Below are 15,167 nucleotides of genomic sequence, written 5' to 3' on the forward strand. Positions count from 1 at the left end.
AGTATGCCCATAACACCTGGACTGCCAATGTACTGGAGATGTGATTGTGTGAAGACAAAGATCTTGCACTACTTGGCCCTCTTCCTGGGGCTGTTACCACTGAGCTGGGTGGGCCCGAACAACATGACCTCTGACAGAGGTCATTAAAAAGAAATAAAAAAGATAAATCTAGTTCAATGTCATTTCTTACAGAAATGCTCTCATGTCTCTTCAAGCTAAAGTTTCTTTCATACAGCAGTTCTGCCTTTCAGAAGTTGGACAAATTGGACAGTTTTTGAACAATTACTGTCTTTGGCAAGTGGGGCTGTAGCTGTTCAATATTGTAGTGTGTTCAGTATTCCAATACAATTTCAGTACACAATCCCTAATATTCATTTGGTAATAAAGACAGATAGTAAAAGCTGACAGTGCATGCTGATGAAGAGTCTCGAACAAACTGGTTTTGTGAAGGGACAGCAGCTCTAGCTTTCACATAGTAAGTCTTAACTTGTGGTCGATACTCTTCCATGGGATTTGACTGCTTTGTGCTCTGCTGGTCTTGGAGTCCCAGAAATCTAGGTGAGTACAGATGAATGCTAGATTGTTATCTTAGCTTGGAACTGTCATTGCTAAGTCTTTAAACAAATGTTACCAAGTGCCCCTTTCCCAGCACAAGTCCCACTTTCTGAATAAGGTATGTTATTCTAGACAAATAAAATTTCAGTCTCTTAAGAACAATTTTGCCTTATTGCAGAGTGGGCTTAGTTGAATGTAGTTCACTTACATTTGCCAGAAGTTTTGGTGCTGTGTTTTCCAATGGAAGGCAAAATACTATCAAGTAATAAATCTAGTTTAATGTCATTATATATAAAACATGCCTGGACTGAATTCCATTGCCATTCTTCTGGCTTGTCTTATGATTCATTAGCACCTTACAGCAGGTTAGAGATTTTTTTCCCAGAGCAGTTGAATCAATAGTGGGAACTTTCCATAAAAAGAGGCATTTCTTATGGTGTAGAAATAAGCAACAACCAAGGAATTTACCTGCTTCTACTGAAGCATGGAATAAAGAATTTTGGTTTTAATAAGCAAAGGCCCTTTATTTTTTAATTTTCCTACAAAGAAGATGGAAGACCTATAATGAGTCAAAAAGGAAAACTGTAATACTTTAAATTCTGCATGGTAACCCTAGAATCAGTAATTATTTTCTTCAGCCTACAGGACTGGGTTTTGCATGAATCTGTATCATTCAAATAGCAATAAAGAACAGCTGAAGTCCGCATTGAGAACATCTTTCCACTACAGTAATTCTTAATTGAGTCAGCTTTCCCAAAGGTGTTCTCAAAATGCCATGTGGTCATAGCAGTGTTTTTAATCCCAAAATGGAATATTTGACCTTATTCTAGTCTTTTGAATTATCTAATTGAAAATATGGTTTCTTAGCAACTCTCAAGGATTTTTATTATCTCCAGCAGTTTTCTGATACGGAATTCAGAGTAAATGAAGATCTCTCTTCTCACCAGCACTAAGAAAGTGGAATCAAATACACCTGCATTTTTATGTTTAAGACTTATTTTCAATGTGACTATTTCTGATGATTAAAAACTAGGGAATTACAAGCTTGGTAAAATAAAGCATATGAGATCATGAGAGAGAGGAGAATGATTTGGACAATAAAGAAATTCAGGTTTAGTTAGTAAAATCAGTAACTGTAACCCCTTTCAACTATTAAATAGTAGTCATCTGATGGCAATGTGATGCTGTAGGCTGCTGTACATAGAAACCTATGGGGAAATGGGTTGTGAGGCTCTGGCTTGTGGTTGGGTGTTCGTGCCATCTGCTGGTAGTTCAGTAAGTAGCAGCTTTTCTACTGGAAAAAAAGTTGCATCTTGCTAGGACAGGCTGTATCTCAAAACTAGTTTTCTCTTTAACATCTTACAGATCTATTATTTTCTCACTGACTATATTTGGGCTGTATCAACACTCAGCTGTACAGTATAAGAGATCTCTCCTCTAAATCCTAAGATACTGTGAGTTATTTCCATGGGAACAGAGGTAACAGGGAGCATAAGCAGGACTGAAAACTTGAGCACACAGTGCAGGAATCAAGCTTGAATTCTGCTAAGTTATGGGCAAAACTTTAATGATTAGAGGTGGAAGTCATGATTTTACTAAATGCAAGAAATGAAGTGGGTTCTTGAGACGAAAAAGCACAAATGTAATTATGTTTTACATAGGAAAAACCACTAGTTTCTTAGGAAAAGTATTTATATAAATTGACTAATGCTGGAAAGTTTGCTAGTGCAAAGCACTGAGAAATAGATTACGTAGGATTAAAAAAAATGGTTTTCAGTATTACTGTGTAGATAGCAAGTGTATGAAGTAAACCCTTGAAGTAAACCCTTCTGACTTAGGGGAAGTCAGAACAGGTCTGGTTTTTAATATAGCCATTGTAGAAAGAATAAGAGTGACAACAGCTTTAATAGCAGAGGATTGTACACGATTACTGTGACAACTACTGAGAATTAGCAAACCTGTAGAAACTTGCTTCCATGTGACAGCTTTGTGTGTGCATGTAACTCTTTCTTTAACACATCACAGGGGGAAGGGGAGAAATAAAATCTGAAGTTTCTCCCTGAGTATTGTCACAGCCTGCAATACTGCAAGCATAACTCACTCAGTTGTCACTGAGCAAAGCTACCTCTCCCTGCCAGTAAAAGTACTCCACCAGTAATGACTGATTTTACAATATTTTCAGACCTGTCAGTTTCTATTTTAATCTCAACTGTTAGACTGTGACCACTGTGTTCCTCAAACACAAACTTTAAAGTTGGATTGTTTGTAAATGAAGTGTTCAGGGAGATGTGGCAGAGCCAACTATAAATGTTCGGGAAAAGAATTCCTCTAAAATGCTGAACAACTTTGCTTCATTTTCAATTAGACTGATACCCTTAAAGAAAAACAAAACACCACAACTTTTAGACAGCATTTCTTTTATACAAATACAAGTTACAAAATGTAAAGTTACAAAATGCAAGTTACAAAAAGGTAAATAAAAATCCCCTGAAGCAAGGTTTTTGGTAAAGACTGAATCAGGAACTTGTGTGAAAACAATTAAGCAAATTCCAATACAGTCACATATTTTATTGTTACTTCTTTCATCAGCATGGCATTTGAAGTTATTCCAAGAACAGTGCTTTCAGTCATCCACTTCCAGTGCTGCAAACCTGTTAACATTGCATGAATGCTGAGTTTCTGGCACAGCACGTCGGGTGACTGTTTTTTTCTTACGAGATGTTTTCCTTTTTTTGCAGGACTCTGATTTGGTCTTAGTCATCTTCTGAAAGAAGTCTGGAGAGACCACTGACTCCATGGTATTTAACAAAACCAGATAAAGCTGAGCCATTTTTGGAGATAAGAGAAACAGATTTTCCACTGAAGGTGCTGATTTAAGCTCTTGATACAGTCTGTGCACAAGGGTCCCAGTGTAAAGCCTGCCCAAAAGAAGGATAAAATCTGCATTTAGAATTGCACCTCAGCAGGACAAGTACAGAAACATGTTGTTTGATGACAAAAACATACAGTATCCAACAGTCAGCTCCTATGCCAAATGTATTTTTCTTTATAACTCCTTTTAAGAAGGGAGTTTTGCTGTAAGTAAACCAAAGGAGTTTGACAGAGAAAATGAAACATTCATTCCACCAGGGGAGGGGCTTGTGTGGAAAGCAGATCTCTGGAACAACCTTACCTACTTAGGTCTGGTTCAGAGAGAGGAGTACCCAGTAGCTGGTTGAGATACAATCCCATCTGAAGACAGCACTGCCACTGGCAAAAACTGTGTGCAGCATCTAAATCAAAGTCATTATTTTGCACTTTCTTTTCCTTCCATTTTAGAAATTCGTTATATGCAACGCTGTCATCTTCAGGAGGTAGAACGGTGGGATCTAGGTTATAAATAAAAAAATAACTTGGAAATAAATGTTCTGCTGTGAACAGTACAAAAGGTATCTGCAATATATAGAGTAATGTCTTCTCCCTGGTTCTACCTGAAAGGAGAGTGTAGCCCAGGTGGGGTGGTCTCTTCTCCCAGGTAGCAATCACTAGGGCAAGGAGAAATGGCCTTAAGTTGCATAGGAGAGGTTTAGGTTGGACATTAGGAGGAATTTCTTCCCAGAAAGGGTGATTAGACACTGGAATGGGCTGCCCCAGGAGGTGGTGGAGTCACTGTCCCTGGAGGTGTTTAAGGAAAGACTGGACATGGCATTCAGTGCCATGGTCTGGATGACAGGGTGGTTTCTGCTCTGTCACGGGTTGGACACTGATCTCAGGTCTTTTCCAACCTAATTGATTCTGTGTGATCAAATCCAAACAAGCTTTCCACCTCACTACAACCCACCTGGAAACCCTGTCAGTCTGGTTTCTATAAACCAGAACTTAAAGAAACTGTATAACCCTGGCATGCATCATCTTTGCCATTAAATGAAGGACTCCTGGAGGAAATGTCCATAACCCTAACAGGTATAAACATTACTGAAGCAATTTCTGTGATTATTTCATACTTTCAAATTTGCAATGCATAGGCAGAAAAAGTGTGCCTGGGCAACTCAGCATTTTTAAGTAAAATGTTTTTAGAAAAACTCATAAACAAAAAAGATATTGGAATGCTTCAATAGTAGTTTTGTGATGCCTGAGTACATTAAACATATTTTTAGTAACTTTTATATCTGAATTAATTTTGATCCTGAAGAAAGTACTTATGAAGGCAAATTAATGTTTTACAATGTGTTAAAGTACTGTTTTACCTATATAAAATGTTAAATTGATGGTTAGCACTTTTTCTTTGTGCATATCAATGCATATAGTGTGGCACCTCAGGATATAGTGCAAATCAAGGCTAATTCTTCTAAATCTGGACAACTCCCTATAAGTGTGGAAAAATAAATTATGGTCTGGATTTTTGTAGTAGCTGAACACCTGAAATTGTATTCTTTGGAGACATACCTGGATCATCAGTTATCCTCTGCAGTTCTCCAGAAACTATCATTAGAAGCAGAGCCTTTAATTGGTTCAGCTTAACTTTTGGTTCTGAACAACGTATCCAGTAACACGTTACAGCAACAGGGAGTTGTAAATGACTTGGGAAAGGTTCTAAGGAACTCATTTTCACTCTCAGAGTCTCCAGCAAAAGCATCTGACGGCATGAAACAGGCACCTGAAAATAAATTTAAAAGTGGAGGTAAGAGATTTGATCTGTTGTGAGCAATTTGTAAAAGACCAATAAGTTCCAGGTCAAATTAGTTACCGTTATAGGTTTTTGATAAAAAATTATTTCAGTTTCATAGATATTCTGAACAGGAAATATTTTTTTAAATACTACTTAAGACTTTTAAAATGACACAGTTAAACGTCAGGGAGAAAGATAAAAGTAACTGGTAAGTAATTACTTCCTAGCACATGTTCCCTTTTTGCTGAGCCATTTAACTTTCAGAAAGTGGTGTTGTAAGCTTTGTCCATAACTCCATGCATGCAGAATTGCAGCAGGCTGTTCAGCTGCAATCTGAGTGCTTTGTAAACCTTGATTAAGATTGTTTTGCCTACTCTTAGGCAGACTCCCACAACAGAAGAGCAACTGAAGTCAGTTTTGCCTGGAGTGCTTTAAATGCTGAATATTTCTTCTTCTAACCTTTTGTTCAATCGAGATTTCCTATATATTCACTAAGGAAAACTGTTGTAGTAGCAAAGCTCATATTCATTAAACAAACAGCACATACACCAATGCTGAAGTAAGGTGTCATTCATGTCTCTCAGCATGAAACTTGATTTTTTGAAACTCTTTAAGTGTTGCATATTTTTTAAAAGATAACCAATGTGCCAATAACCTATATAAAGTAACCTGTACTTTGGACCCATAGCTATCTGTAGCATTTAATGGGTGTAACAGTGATAGACTTGGTTCCTTTACAAAGGAGCCACCAGCAAGTGATAAAAACATTCAACATTCAATATGTCAACAGTCAATCTGACTGCCAGAATGGATAGAGCACATGTGCCTTAAAAATGCAGAATTAAGACACATTGATTGTATTTCTGGACAGATAGTATGCAGAAATTTCTGCATACAAAACTTCGGTTATGCAACTTCGAGAATGGGAGATTACTTCCCAATATGGCAAGAGTTACAGTGTTAATCATTAGAATTTACACTGAAGTGCTACAATGGTGACTGGAACTAACCTAGTACAACTTTCCTGTGGTTTACAGGTGTTGCTCAGGTGCTGTTCTGCTCTGTCTGGCAAGCATGAGAGCCATGTTAGCAGGAGCATACTCGGGGCAGGTAAAGCTGCTGGGCAGCTGCAGCATTCACACCTGGAATAATGGCTTCTAGTAAAAAGGCATGAGTCAGATTTTGTTTCAGAACACTGCTCTGAAACATCACACAACTTGATCAAATACTAATTAGGTTTTGTAGTGCTAAAATCAGACTTTCCTAAACTACATGAAACTGAAATCCTTTCCCAAAAAAGCAAGTATTAGTTTAACAATACATAGGATGAAATAAGGGCTTCCAATGAAAAATGCAGGGAGTATTGCATATACACACAGACTACAACTTCTCATAATTTGTCTTAGTACACTTGGAGGGGGCAGGAAGGAAAGGAAGTGAAGACAACCTGATGTAGCTTCATATCACAGATACTTCTGTGTTACAGTAGTTACTGTTTTTGTGTCACTCGTGACACACTGTTAACTATGATCTGTTGTGACAACCATTTACCTCCATTAACTTGTCCAAAGGAAAACGATCATCACAAAAATCTGGGGGTAGGCTTGCTGCTTGAACAAATGTTTTTTTAAGTGTCTTTTGGCATCTGTCAAATTCACATACAACGGGCAGCTCGTTGGTCTGCTTACTTGGAGAGGCATCTTCAGTACTGTGAGACACTCTCAGAAGCAGTCCATAGATAACTTGTCGGATGGGCAAAGCCGTGCCATGAGCACTGGGTCTCTGCATGTTCTCCACCTGAACGCGGAGGAAGGTACTTCTAAGGATCAGGGCATTGATGACGAACGGGGCCAGCTTACCTTTCGCAAAAGCATCAAGTACCCACTGCGGCACGTCTGCTTTCCTGGCAGCCTCGCACTCATAGCTCCCATTCTGAAAGAAGTCCTCGAGATTCACGTCGGACGGAGCATAGTCCTCCATCGAAGTGCACAGAATCTCCCGTATTTCTTCCCTCTGGTGTTTCTTGAGGTATTTCAGCACGTTGTCCACGGCCTCGGCGGGCTCCGCAAACTGCGCCAGCCAGCTCAGCAGCCCCTGGAGGCGAAGGTGCCTGCCGCCCCTGCCCGCCGCGCACCCCCTCGGCAGGCGCACCTTGCTGAAGAAGGCTTCCAGCGCCTCCAGGCCCACGAAGTCGTTGCCGTGCATGACGGCGAAGAGCGGGAGCAGCGCCTTGCTCAGGCTGCCGAAGTGCCCGCAGAAGCGCTCGGCGGAGAAGCAGCGCGCGGGCACGAAGCACCCGTGCGGCGCGGCGGCGGCGGGGACGCGCACGCTCCGCCACTGGAAGTGGGACAGCGGGCAGTAGCCGCCCGCCAGGTCGAACACGAAGAAGTCGCTGTCGAGGGAGAGCACGGGGCAGCCCCAGCGGTTCGCCAGCCCGGCGATCTCCCGGTCGGCCTCGGCGAAGCACTGCACGAAGGGCACGCCGAGCCGGCCCAGCGCCTGCACGAAGGCCTCGCGGGTCAGCAGCGGCGCCAGGCAGCCGCCCGCGCCCCGGGACAGCCCGTGGGCCGCCCGCAGCTGCTCGGCGGCGCGGCTCCGCAGCGTGGGCAGCTTCCTGTCCTCGGCGCCGCGCCCGCCGTCCAGCACCACGAAGGGCGCCACGCCGCAGGCCCGCAGCGCGCCGAAGAAGTCGCGCACGGCCGCGGCGAAGGCGCCGTAGTCGCCGCCGCGTCGGAAGTCGGCGTCGGGGGCGAAGCAGAGGCAGTGGTAGAGGCTGCTGCCGTCGATGACCAGCTTGGTGTCCCGCACCCGCAGCTCGGTGAAGAACACGCCGCGCTCCTCCACGAAGCCCGTGAGCCCGTGGACGCCCATGGCGCCGGAAGCGGTGCCGGCAGTGACCCGCGCAGGGGGGAAGGTCCTCCCATCCCGGATCCGCTTCCTCCCGCTCCTCCCGCTCCTCCCGCCGCTGCTCGGGCGCGCGCGCCGTCTCCTGGCGACGGGGCCGCCAACGGCGCGGGACGGGCTGGGAGCGCTGAGGGCCCCGGGAGCGGCGGCCGCTCCCGCCCTGCCGGCCCCAGGCCAGCCCCAAGCTGGGCACCCCCAGGCACCGCAGCCCCGCCGGCGGGACGGCCGCTGGAGCGGCGGGAGGCGGCGGGGACGTGCGGCACAGGGAGTGCCGCCTGTCCCGGAGGGGTGAGGAACGGGGACGCCGCCCTCGCTCCTCGCTATGTGGGTACTACCCGGTGTTTTGAGTCTTGTGCAGTCTTGAAACAAGGTAATAACATCCCCGAGGTTATGCTAGGGAATCTCAGCTTCCCGAATGTGCGCCAGGGAGATGCTAAATCTGACAGTCGAGTGCATTTGTCCCCCTTTTACCACCGTCCTCAAACTCCTTTGCTACCAGCACTAATAATAAAATTTAGTTATCATTTCTCTAGGAAGAGTAAAAAAATCGGCTAAGTGAGGTGATGTTGCTGTAGCCTTGGGTTCATAAAGATGCTGCAAAAAAGAAGAATGGAGCCAGTGTTAAAAAGTTAATTTTATAATTTTTTTCCATTAAGGAAAAAACAAGGAAAATCTCTCTTTTCTTTTTTTTTTTTATTTTTTTTTTTAATTTTCAAAACATTTAAAGGAGCAGACCGGTGAAGTCATCACCAGGAAAAAAAATCAAGGTGGTAAATACTGAAGATATTTAGAGCTAAAGACTTTAGAATTCGTGCTGCAGGGGAGGAAGGGTGGCAAATGTTAATGTAAAACAATGGTTTGTAAGGAATAAAAAGAAAACCTGATAAAATTGAAAAATGGCCTTGATTGGCAAAGAAGGGATTATCTTGGAAGCAGAAAATGTCAGAGTATCTTAGCTGTTGCTAAAGAAACCTGAAGGTTAATCTTTCTTACAGAAACTAAGAAAGGTCAGGGAAGAAGTTGAGATGGTTTGCACTCAGCATGTGTAGGTGGAGCTATGAAACCCTAACCAGCAACTTTCCTTTAGTTTGAAGCACAAAAAGGAAGATTTAACTCCAGCCAAGGAAGAAAATATTAAAAAATAGTGAACCAGACATTGTAATTGCATTGGTTGGCATCAGCAGGCTGCCTGGCTCTGGGACGGGACTTGGGAATGGTGGATGGGACAAAGGAAATTCCTTACCAAAGATACTGGATAGGGCATACTGAGATTTGTTTTAGGAAAAGAGAGCTGGGGACTTGATTGCTTTGGGTTATCAAACTTTATTGAAGCAATTGATGTTGCTTCTTGGGAAACACCTGCTCAGTGGGAGGTGGGCACTGGTAGTAAAGGAACACAAGGAAGGTTGGGCTAAAGGTTTGAGTGAGGTAGGAGAGGCTGTGGTTCATGTACTTGTTGAAGAATCCATCAGTCTTATGGATGAGTGAATCTTTAAGGTCTGTTAGCTCCTAAAAGGCATTTCTTCCAGAGGCAGTGCTCAGCAATCCACCTCTTCTGTGCCACTAAAATGCACCTGTGATGCCACAATGGCAGTCACTGGCCCCTGCCTCATAACACTCTTCAGCAGTAGACACTAAAGCATTTCACAAAGTTACATGATAATTATTACTATTGTTATATAGGGAGGGAACTTGAAGCATAGAGAGTGAAAGGTGGGAGGCATTATTAGAAATAAAGCATAGAAGTTAAACTCAGTGAGCTACTTGATCTTAAGCATGGTTTTGTTATGTAAAGGTTTGTCATACATTCTTAGGCCCAAGTAAGTAGGAAAATTTGAGCTGTGTTAAATGACTTCAGAAAGAAAAAAATAAGTATAGATAACTCAGCAGAATTTCTAAGTGCACTTATTTCTAAAGGAATTTATGAAGGCATAACACAGTAATTGTAAGAATATAACAGTAAATGAAAAGTGCATAAGCTTTCTAGAATTGACAATATAATATTTTATGGAGTTCATCTTTCTGCCCTCTGCTCCTCTACACCTCAACAAGATCCATTTGGGCTCCTTCAGACAGATTTGGAGTTACAGAGAAATAATTTTCTAGCTGATTTTCTTTCCTTAGCATTGGCATTTCAAATTTTTTGTCAGTGTTGCTGAAAGAGAATAAAGAAACAGTATTAGGAGTGCTGTAGTTTAAAAAACATGCAGGATTTGTATTATTAAGATGTCCTGTGGTAATTAAAATTTATCTGTGTTTCATAACATGCTGACAGTGCAATGTCAGGCTTTTTGGTACAGTGTGACAGCAGCTCAGCAGATGGGTATGAAAATAGGTTCTTGTGCCTGTACACACACACACACACACACACACACACACACAGAGAATTTGTTGTTGCAAGATACAAATCTGTTAGCTTAATTTAGGCTCTGCATTCATTTGGCAGAGAAGCCAGTGACTTGTACCCTAAAGTTGTACAGCTTTTAAAATTAGGCAGTTTGTCTTTGCTCTTCCAAAACCACCACCAAGACAAGGAAAATCCTGTTTATGTGCTTGCCTTGGCCTTGAAATGATGTGGTGAGCAAGGCCAGTGTGGGCCTGCTGCTCTGCAGTGCTGGTGGGTGGTAGCAATAGCAACACTGATCTTGCAAGACCTTTGCTTGTTCCAAAAGGATCTTCCAGCAGAAGGATGCAGGTAGCATTATATAAAGTAATGAAAACAATATTGTTTTGTTATGTGCAGTGAAACACCTCCCCTTTTTCATTTGGAATGAGGAAGGCTGAGTAAACAATGTTACTCTGAGCTCGTGTTGAGCTGTTGAAAACCACAGAAATGCCAGAGCTTGGCCTTTGCAGTCCTTATGTTTGCAGAATTAGGACCTCAGTTAGACAAGAATTCCCAACCAAAGCTGATTAGTTAGAAAGGTTGGAAAGGGGAGTTATGAAAGGGCACAGTGAAGGAGAAATGAACTTTAGGCAGAGTTGGGTTTGATTGGAAGTCTTGCAGATTTTCTGTAAAACTGATTTGCAGAAGATACTAATAGTGAGTCATGGTGAAGCTGTGAGGTCAGCACAGGAACAGATGGTGAAATCTGAGGGGTAAATATAAGAGCAGAGAAAACAGAGATGGGAGAGAATCAAATTAGGAGTGGAGGTTATGCTTCAATATGTACAAAAATCTTGAAATTAGCATCCTGAAATGCAGATATTTTTGGTGTCAGGTACTGTGGTGGTATAAAGACAGGTGGTGAGGAAGAGTGCCATATCTAGGGGAACTGTGCTATCAGTGAATAGTTCAGTGAATTAATTTAAGGTTCATTTAGAGGAAGACTGACTATGTCATCTACTTTATCTGGAGTTTGTTTATCAAGTCTGCTGCCTGCAGTTTAGCACCTAATGATTCCACTTAATTTGTGTTTGCTGCAAGCTGGGACTGTAAACACTGCCACAGAATTAAATGAGAAGTTTAATAAGAAATATACATTGACAAATCAATATTTTTCTGTTTCAAGTGATTTCTGTGAACATCCATGGAAGAATAAAAGGATTTGAAAGCTACATCCATGAGAAATTTGTGTAGTTTTTGTTACACAGAGAAATGCTGAAGTTTCAAGAAACTGCTAAGCATGTCACTGTTGCCAGATTTAATTCTGCTTGCTCAGATGCTGTGATTGCAAGAAGATACACTATTCAGAGGAAACTTGGCAATGGAAGCTTTGGAAGTGTGTATTTGGTTAATGACAAAAAAGCAAAACAAGGAGAAGAATTGTAAGTAAACCCTTCACATGCTTTAAATAAAAGTGTTTGGAACATATTTCTTGCTTTGTAGATATTTTCTTTGTATTTGTGTCTCATCTCTCAGTTTGGTGTTACGTTGCAACCTTAACTGTCTAACTTTGGTGAGAATGTAAGGTAGAAGCAGATTTTTTTTTTGATAACTCTTAATTGGATGCTTTCAGGAATTGATTCTGTGTTACTGTAAAGACTCAGATTGTTGGAGGGGTTTAAAAAAAAATCTGTACAGTATTGATGACCTAATTTTATAACTGAGTTGTCTGCGTACAACCTGAGAAGGAAGAGGTACAGAAATTCCAGTAAACACCTTTCTATTTGCTGTATACCTAACTGGTAGAAAGTTTGACTTTTTTTTTTTTTTAAATTGCCAGCAAATCTTGATTTTTTTTTAGCTTGCCTGAATTTGGAGAAGTCTCATCAGTTTTATTGATAAACCCTTTGGGATCCTGAAGCCACAATGAGAAAAGAACATTTTCAGAGTGTTGACATTCCTGTGTCTGGGTTTGATGTTGGGTGGATTTCCTGTTGTGTAGAACTGTTTGTCTACCTTGATAGTGATACCAAGTGAAATTTAACTATAAATATTTTTGTTTTATTCAAAAATATTTGTAAGGCTCTTTGTCTATAGTCAGAAACATCTAATCAAGTTGTTCCTCAGCCAGAAATATGTAATTCCTTTAAAAAGGGGGGGTTTACTGGTCCTTATTGATGGACACATTACTGAGCACTTATATGATTAAAGGGCTTTTTCTGATTCATTTGAGCCTCGCTTTTGCTACTTATGGCTACCCATTATTGGCAATATTGCTTTAGTAAGAGTGTAACCAAGAGATAATTCTGTCAATTGTTTTCCTTCTACATCAGTTTGCAGCATCTCAGGTCCTTGGATTACTGTTAGTGTCCTCTAAGCTCTTAGCTTTATTTCACATGGCTTAAACAGTTTTGACTCTCTCACAGACTTAGCTACACTTTTCTCAAAAAAGTGTTCTTCAATGAAATAGTTCATTAAAACCAATAAACCAGTATTTTTCATTTTATTTTTTATGTTAAAAAATGGGATGACAGGAACTACCTGAGCTTCTAAGACACTTCAGAATTCAGCTGCTACTAAACTCATTCTTGCAATATTAACAGTATAGTGAAATGTGGGTCTCACACATTTGCTGCTATAGCACAACCTGCCGAACCTCAAAACAAGGAACATACCATAAGCTTTTAAGTGGTTATTTTCATTTTTTTCTTAAGAGTTTTGAGTGACTGCCTTGAACAGACATTCACTGCCTGCAGCATTTCATGCCTGCGTTTTGTTAGGGATGAGCTTGTCTGTGCTCTGCTATCTTCAGGACAGAGACTGAATATCAAATGAAATGTTTTTGGTTTTAGTTTTAATTTTTTATCAGTTTCTTTTTGTGACCACAGTACAATAGAAATACATCGGCATTTAACCAGCCCAAGTGCTCTGAGATGCACATTGCTGTGTTTAAGCCTTCCATCACGAGGGGGTGCTCGCCTATCACAGTTCATTCCTTCCTTGCCTCTAGCGTGAATCGACGAGGGAATCCCCCCAAATTTCTGCCACTTATATGCTAGTGGATGACAAAAATACTGTCCCAGCTGAGCATGAAAGCACAGGCTATTTATCATTATATTTATGATGATATAGAGTGTAGGATTTAGAAATGTTGGTTTCTTAAGGTGTTAAAATATACTAGAGTCATATTTTGATACTGCTTTCAGATAATCTCATATGGAACTGTACTGGTTGCTACTTATGTTATAGATATTTTTGAATGAAAATCTATGTGGTTAAAAAGAATGATCTTAATACAGCTCTGAAGGCACTTTGATAGAAATAAACCCACAAACAACAGAACTGTGATTTCTGCAGAATTAGAATTTTATTTTTATTGTTTCAGAGATGATCTAGAATGTGCTGAGATGAATGTTATATACAGTGTAAATTCAGCCACAGATAATTTCCTGAAAACTACAATAGTCCAAAGCACTCTGAAAAAATATAGGAATAAATCATAGGAGTACTAACTCTGAATAAAAGTGACATATTGCTACAGGAGCTGTTCAGGGATATCTTTCTTGATTTTCCATTAGTCACAGTCTACAGGATGAGTTAATGCAGAGACTAACAGTGATTATTGTCTGATTTCAAGTATGCTCAGCAAAGCTTCTGCATGATTCTAGGAACAGTTTTAAGTTGTGCCTTCTATTTTGTTACCTCTCAAGGATCATATCTGTGGTGAGTGAAGTGTTATGCACAGAGTTGCTTCAGCTGGGAAGAAGAGAGAGTTGATTATTTGGGGCATACCCCAAACGAACAGATTTATTTCACATAAGATTTTCAGGGCTGCTCAGGCCAGCATTGCCTGCCTTTCTAAGAAGTACATGCCATCTTCATGCTTCTCTCCAGTTCTTTGTATGGATGGGATGAGGATTATTGCCTTCCTCAGGCCATACTAGATCAGTTTGATATGGTTGACTTGTCTAATCTATAAACAATAAGTTATGAAGTACCACAAGTATAGTGCCATATGTAGATCCCTTACTACAAGTCCCTCTTAAGTGTTGCATTCTATGACACATTCCTTGCCTGTAGCTTTAAGTTCCTATCTGGTTTTTTTTGGTTGGTTGGTTTTTTGCTTAGTTTTTTGTTTGTTGTTGGTTGTTTTTTTTGATTGTTTGTTTTTTTGGTAAATTTTATTTTCTGGTGGAAGAACTTTTGTTCCTGTTGTATGATTCTCATTGAGTATGACAGGGGGTTAAATATCTCAGATGCAAGTCCCTGCAATTTATGTGAAAGCAGCAGAGTAGATAACAAAAAGAATGCCCTCATGGAGAGGTCAGAACCTGGGAGGTTCTTCACTATGACCAAAGTCTCTCATGTACTGAACAATCTATACAGGAGAGAGATTATCAATTTCTCCCCTTCTTTTGGAAGCAACTAGATCAGAATTCATATCTTAGACCCTAAAGTCAGTTAAGCACAAGAGACACATCTGTACAAAGCAAGCTTCTTAGTTCCAGTTTAGACAGGATGTCTTAGTTTGTGGATTATTTGATATTTATTTGTTCCTGGACAGTATGGCTCTAGATCTAACCAAAGCAGATAACTTGGTTAGGTTATAAAGAAAGTAGCAGGATTGTAGCAGCATTTTTGCATCTAAGTAATATTCCTGCAGTCACTTCTATGCTAGTCCCCCTGAATATTTTCTCTGTTAATGAAAACAGGTAATTATGGTTAAAGACAAAA

At 40.9% G+C, this 15,167-nt stretch overlaps 2 protein-coding genes across 7 annotated transcripts in view; one reads left to right on the forward strand and one right to left on the reverse strand.

Moving 5' to 3' along the window:
- Positions 1 to 2,947: 2,947 nt before the first annotated feature.
- ASTE1 (asteroid homolog 1) lies at positions 2,948 to 8,155 on the reverse strand. Its single transcript, XM_005480996.4, has 4 exons — positions 6,755 to 8,155; positions 4,981 to 5,191; positions 3,728 to 3,923; positions 2,948 to 3,473 (listed from the first exon to the last, which is right to left on the reverse strand). The coding sequence occupies exons 1-4, from the start codon at positions 8,072 to 8,074 to the stop codon at positions 3,179 to 3,181; spliced, it is 2,022 nt and encodes a 673-aa protein (XP_005481053.2). The 5' UTR covers positions 8,075 to 8,155; the 3' UTR covers positions 2,948 to 3,178.
- Positions 8,156 to 8,337: 182 nt separating this feature from the next.
- The window catches only part of NEK11 (NIMA related kinase 11), an 82,901-nt gene continuing 76,071 nt past the window's right edge, over positions 8,338 to 15,167 (forward strand). For 3 of the 6 annotated variants that reach the window (XM_005481001.3, XM_026799212.2, XM_074539586.1), the window contains exons 1-2: positions 8,338 to 8,477; positions 11,620 to 11,875. In XM_005481001.3, the coding sequence (XP_005481058.2) occupies positions 11,706 to 11,875 (170 nt within the window). In that variant the 5' untranslated portion in view covers positions 8,338 to 8,477; positions 11,620 to 11,705. Of the gene's footprint in view, positions 8,478 to 11,619; positions 11,876 to 15,167 lie in introns of those variants that run through there. The other 3 variants (XM_074539612.1, XM_074539595.1, XM_074539598.1) reach the window with 3 other exon arrangements.

This window comes from Zonotrichia albicollis, chromosome 1 (assembly GCF_047830755.1).
Source record: "Zonotrichia albicollis isolate bZonAlb1 chromosome 1, bZonAlb1.hap1, whole genome shotgun sequence".
NCBI lineage: Eukaryota > Metazoa > Chordata > Aves > Passeriformes > Passerellidae > Zonotrichia > Zonotrichia albicollis.

Bases quoted from the DNA above. Each gene is read 5' to 3' on its own strand.
- ASTE1 (XM_005480996.4), bottom strand. From the start codon at position 8,074: ATGGGCGTCCACGGGCTCACGGGCTTCGTGGAGGAGCGCGGCGTGTTC. The intron at 5,192-6,754 runs GTAAATGGTTGT...ATTTATTTTCAG, and splicing joins CTTTGGACAAGTTAATGGAG to GTGCCTGTTTCATGCCGTCA. The intron at 3,474-3,727 runs GTAAGGTTGTTC...TCTTTTGGGCAG, and splicing joins TCTGAACCAGACCTAAGTAG to GCTTTACACTGGGACCCTTG.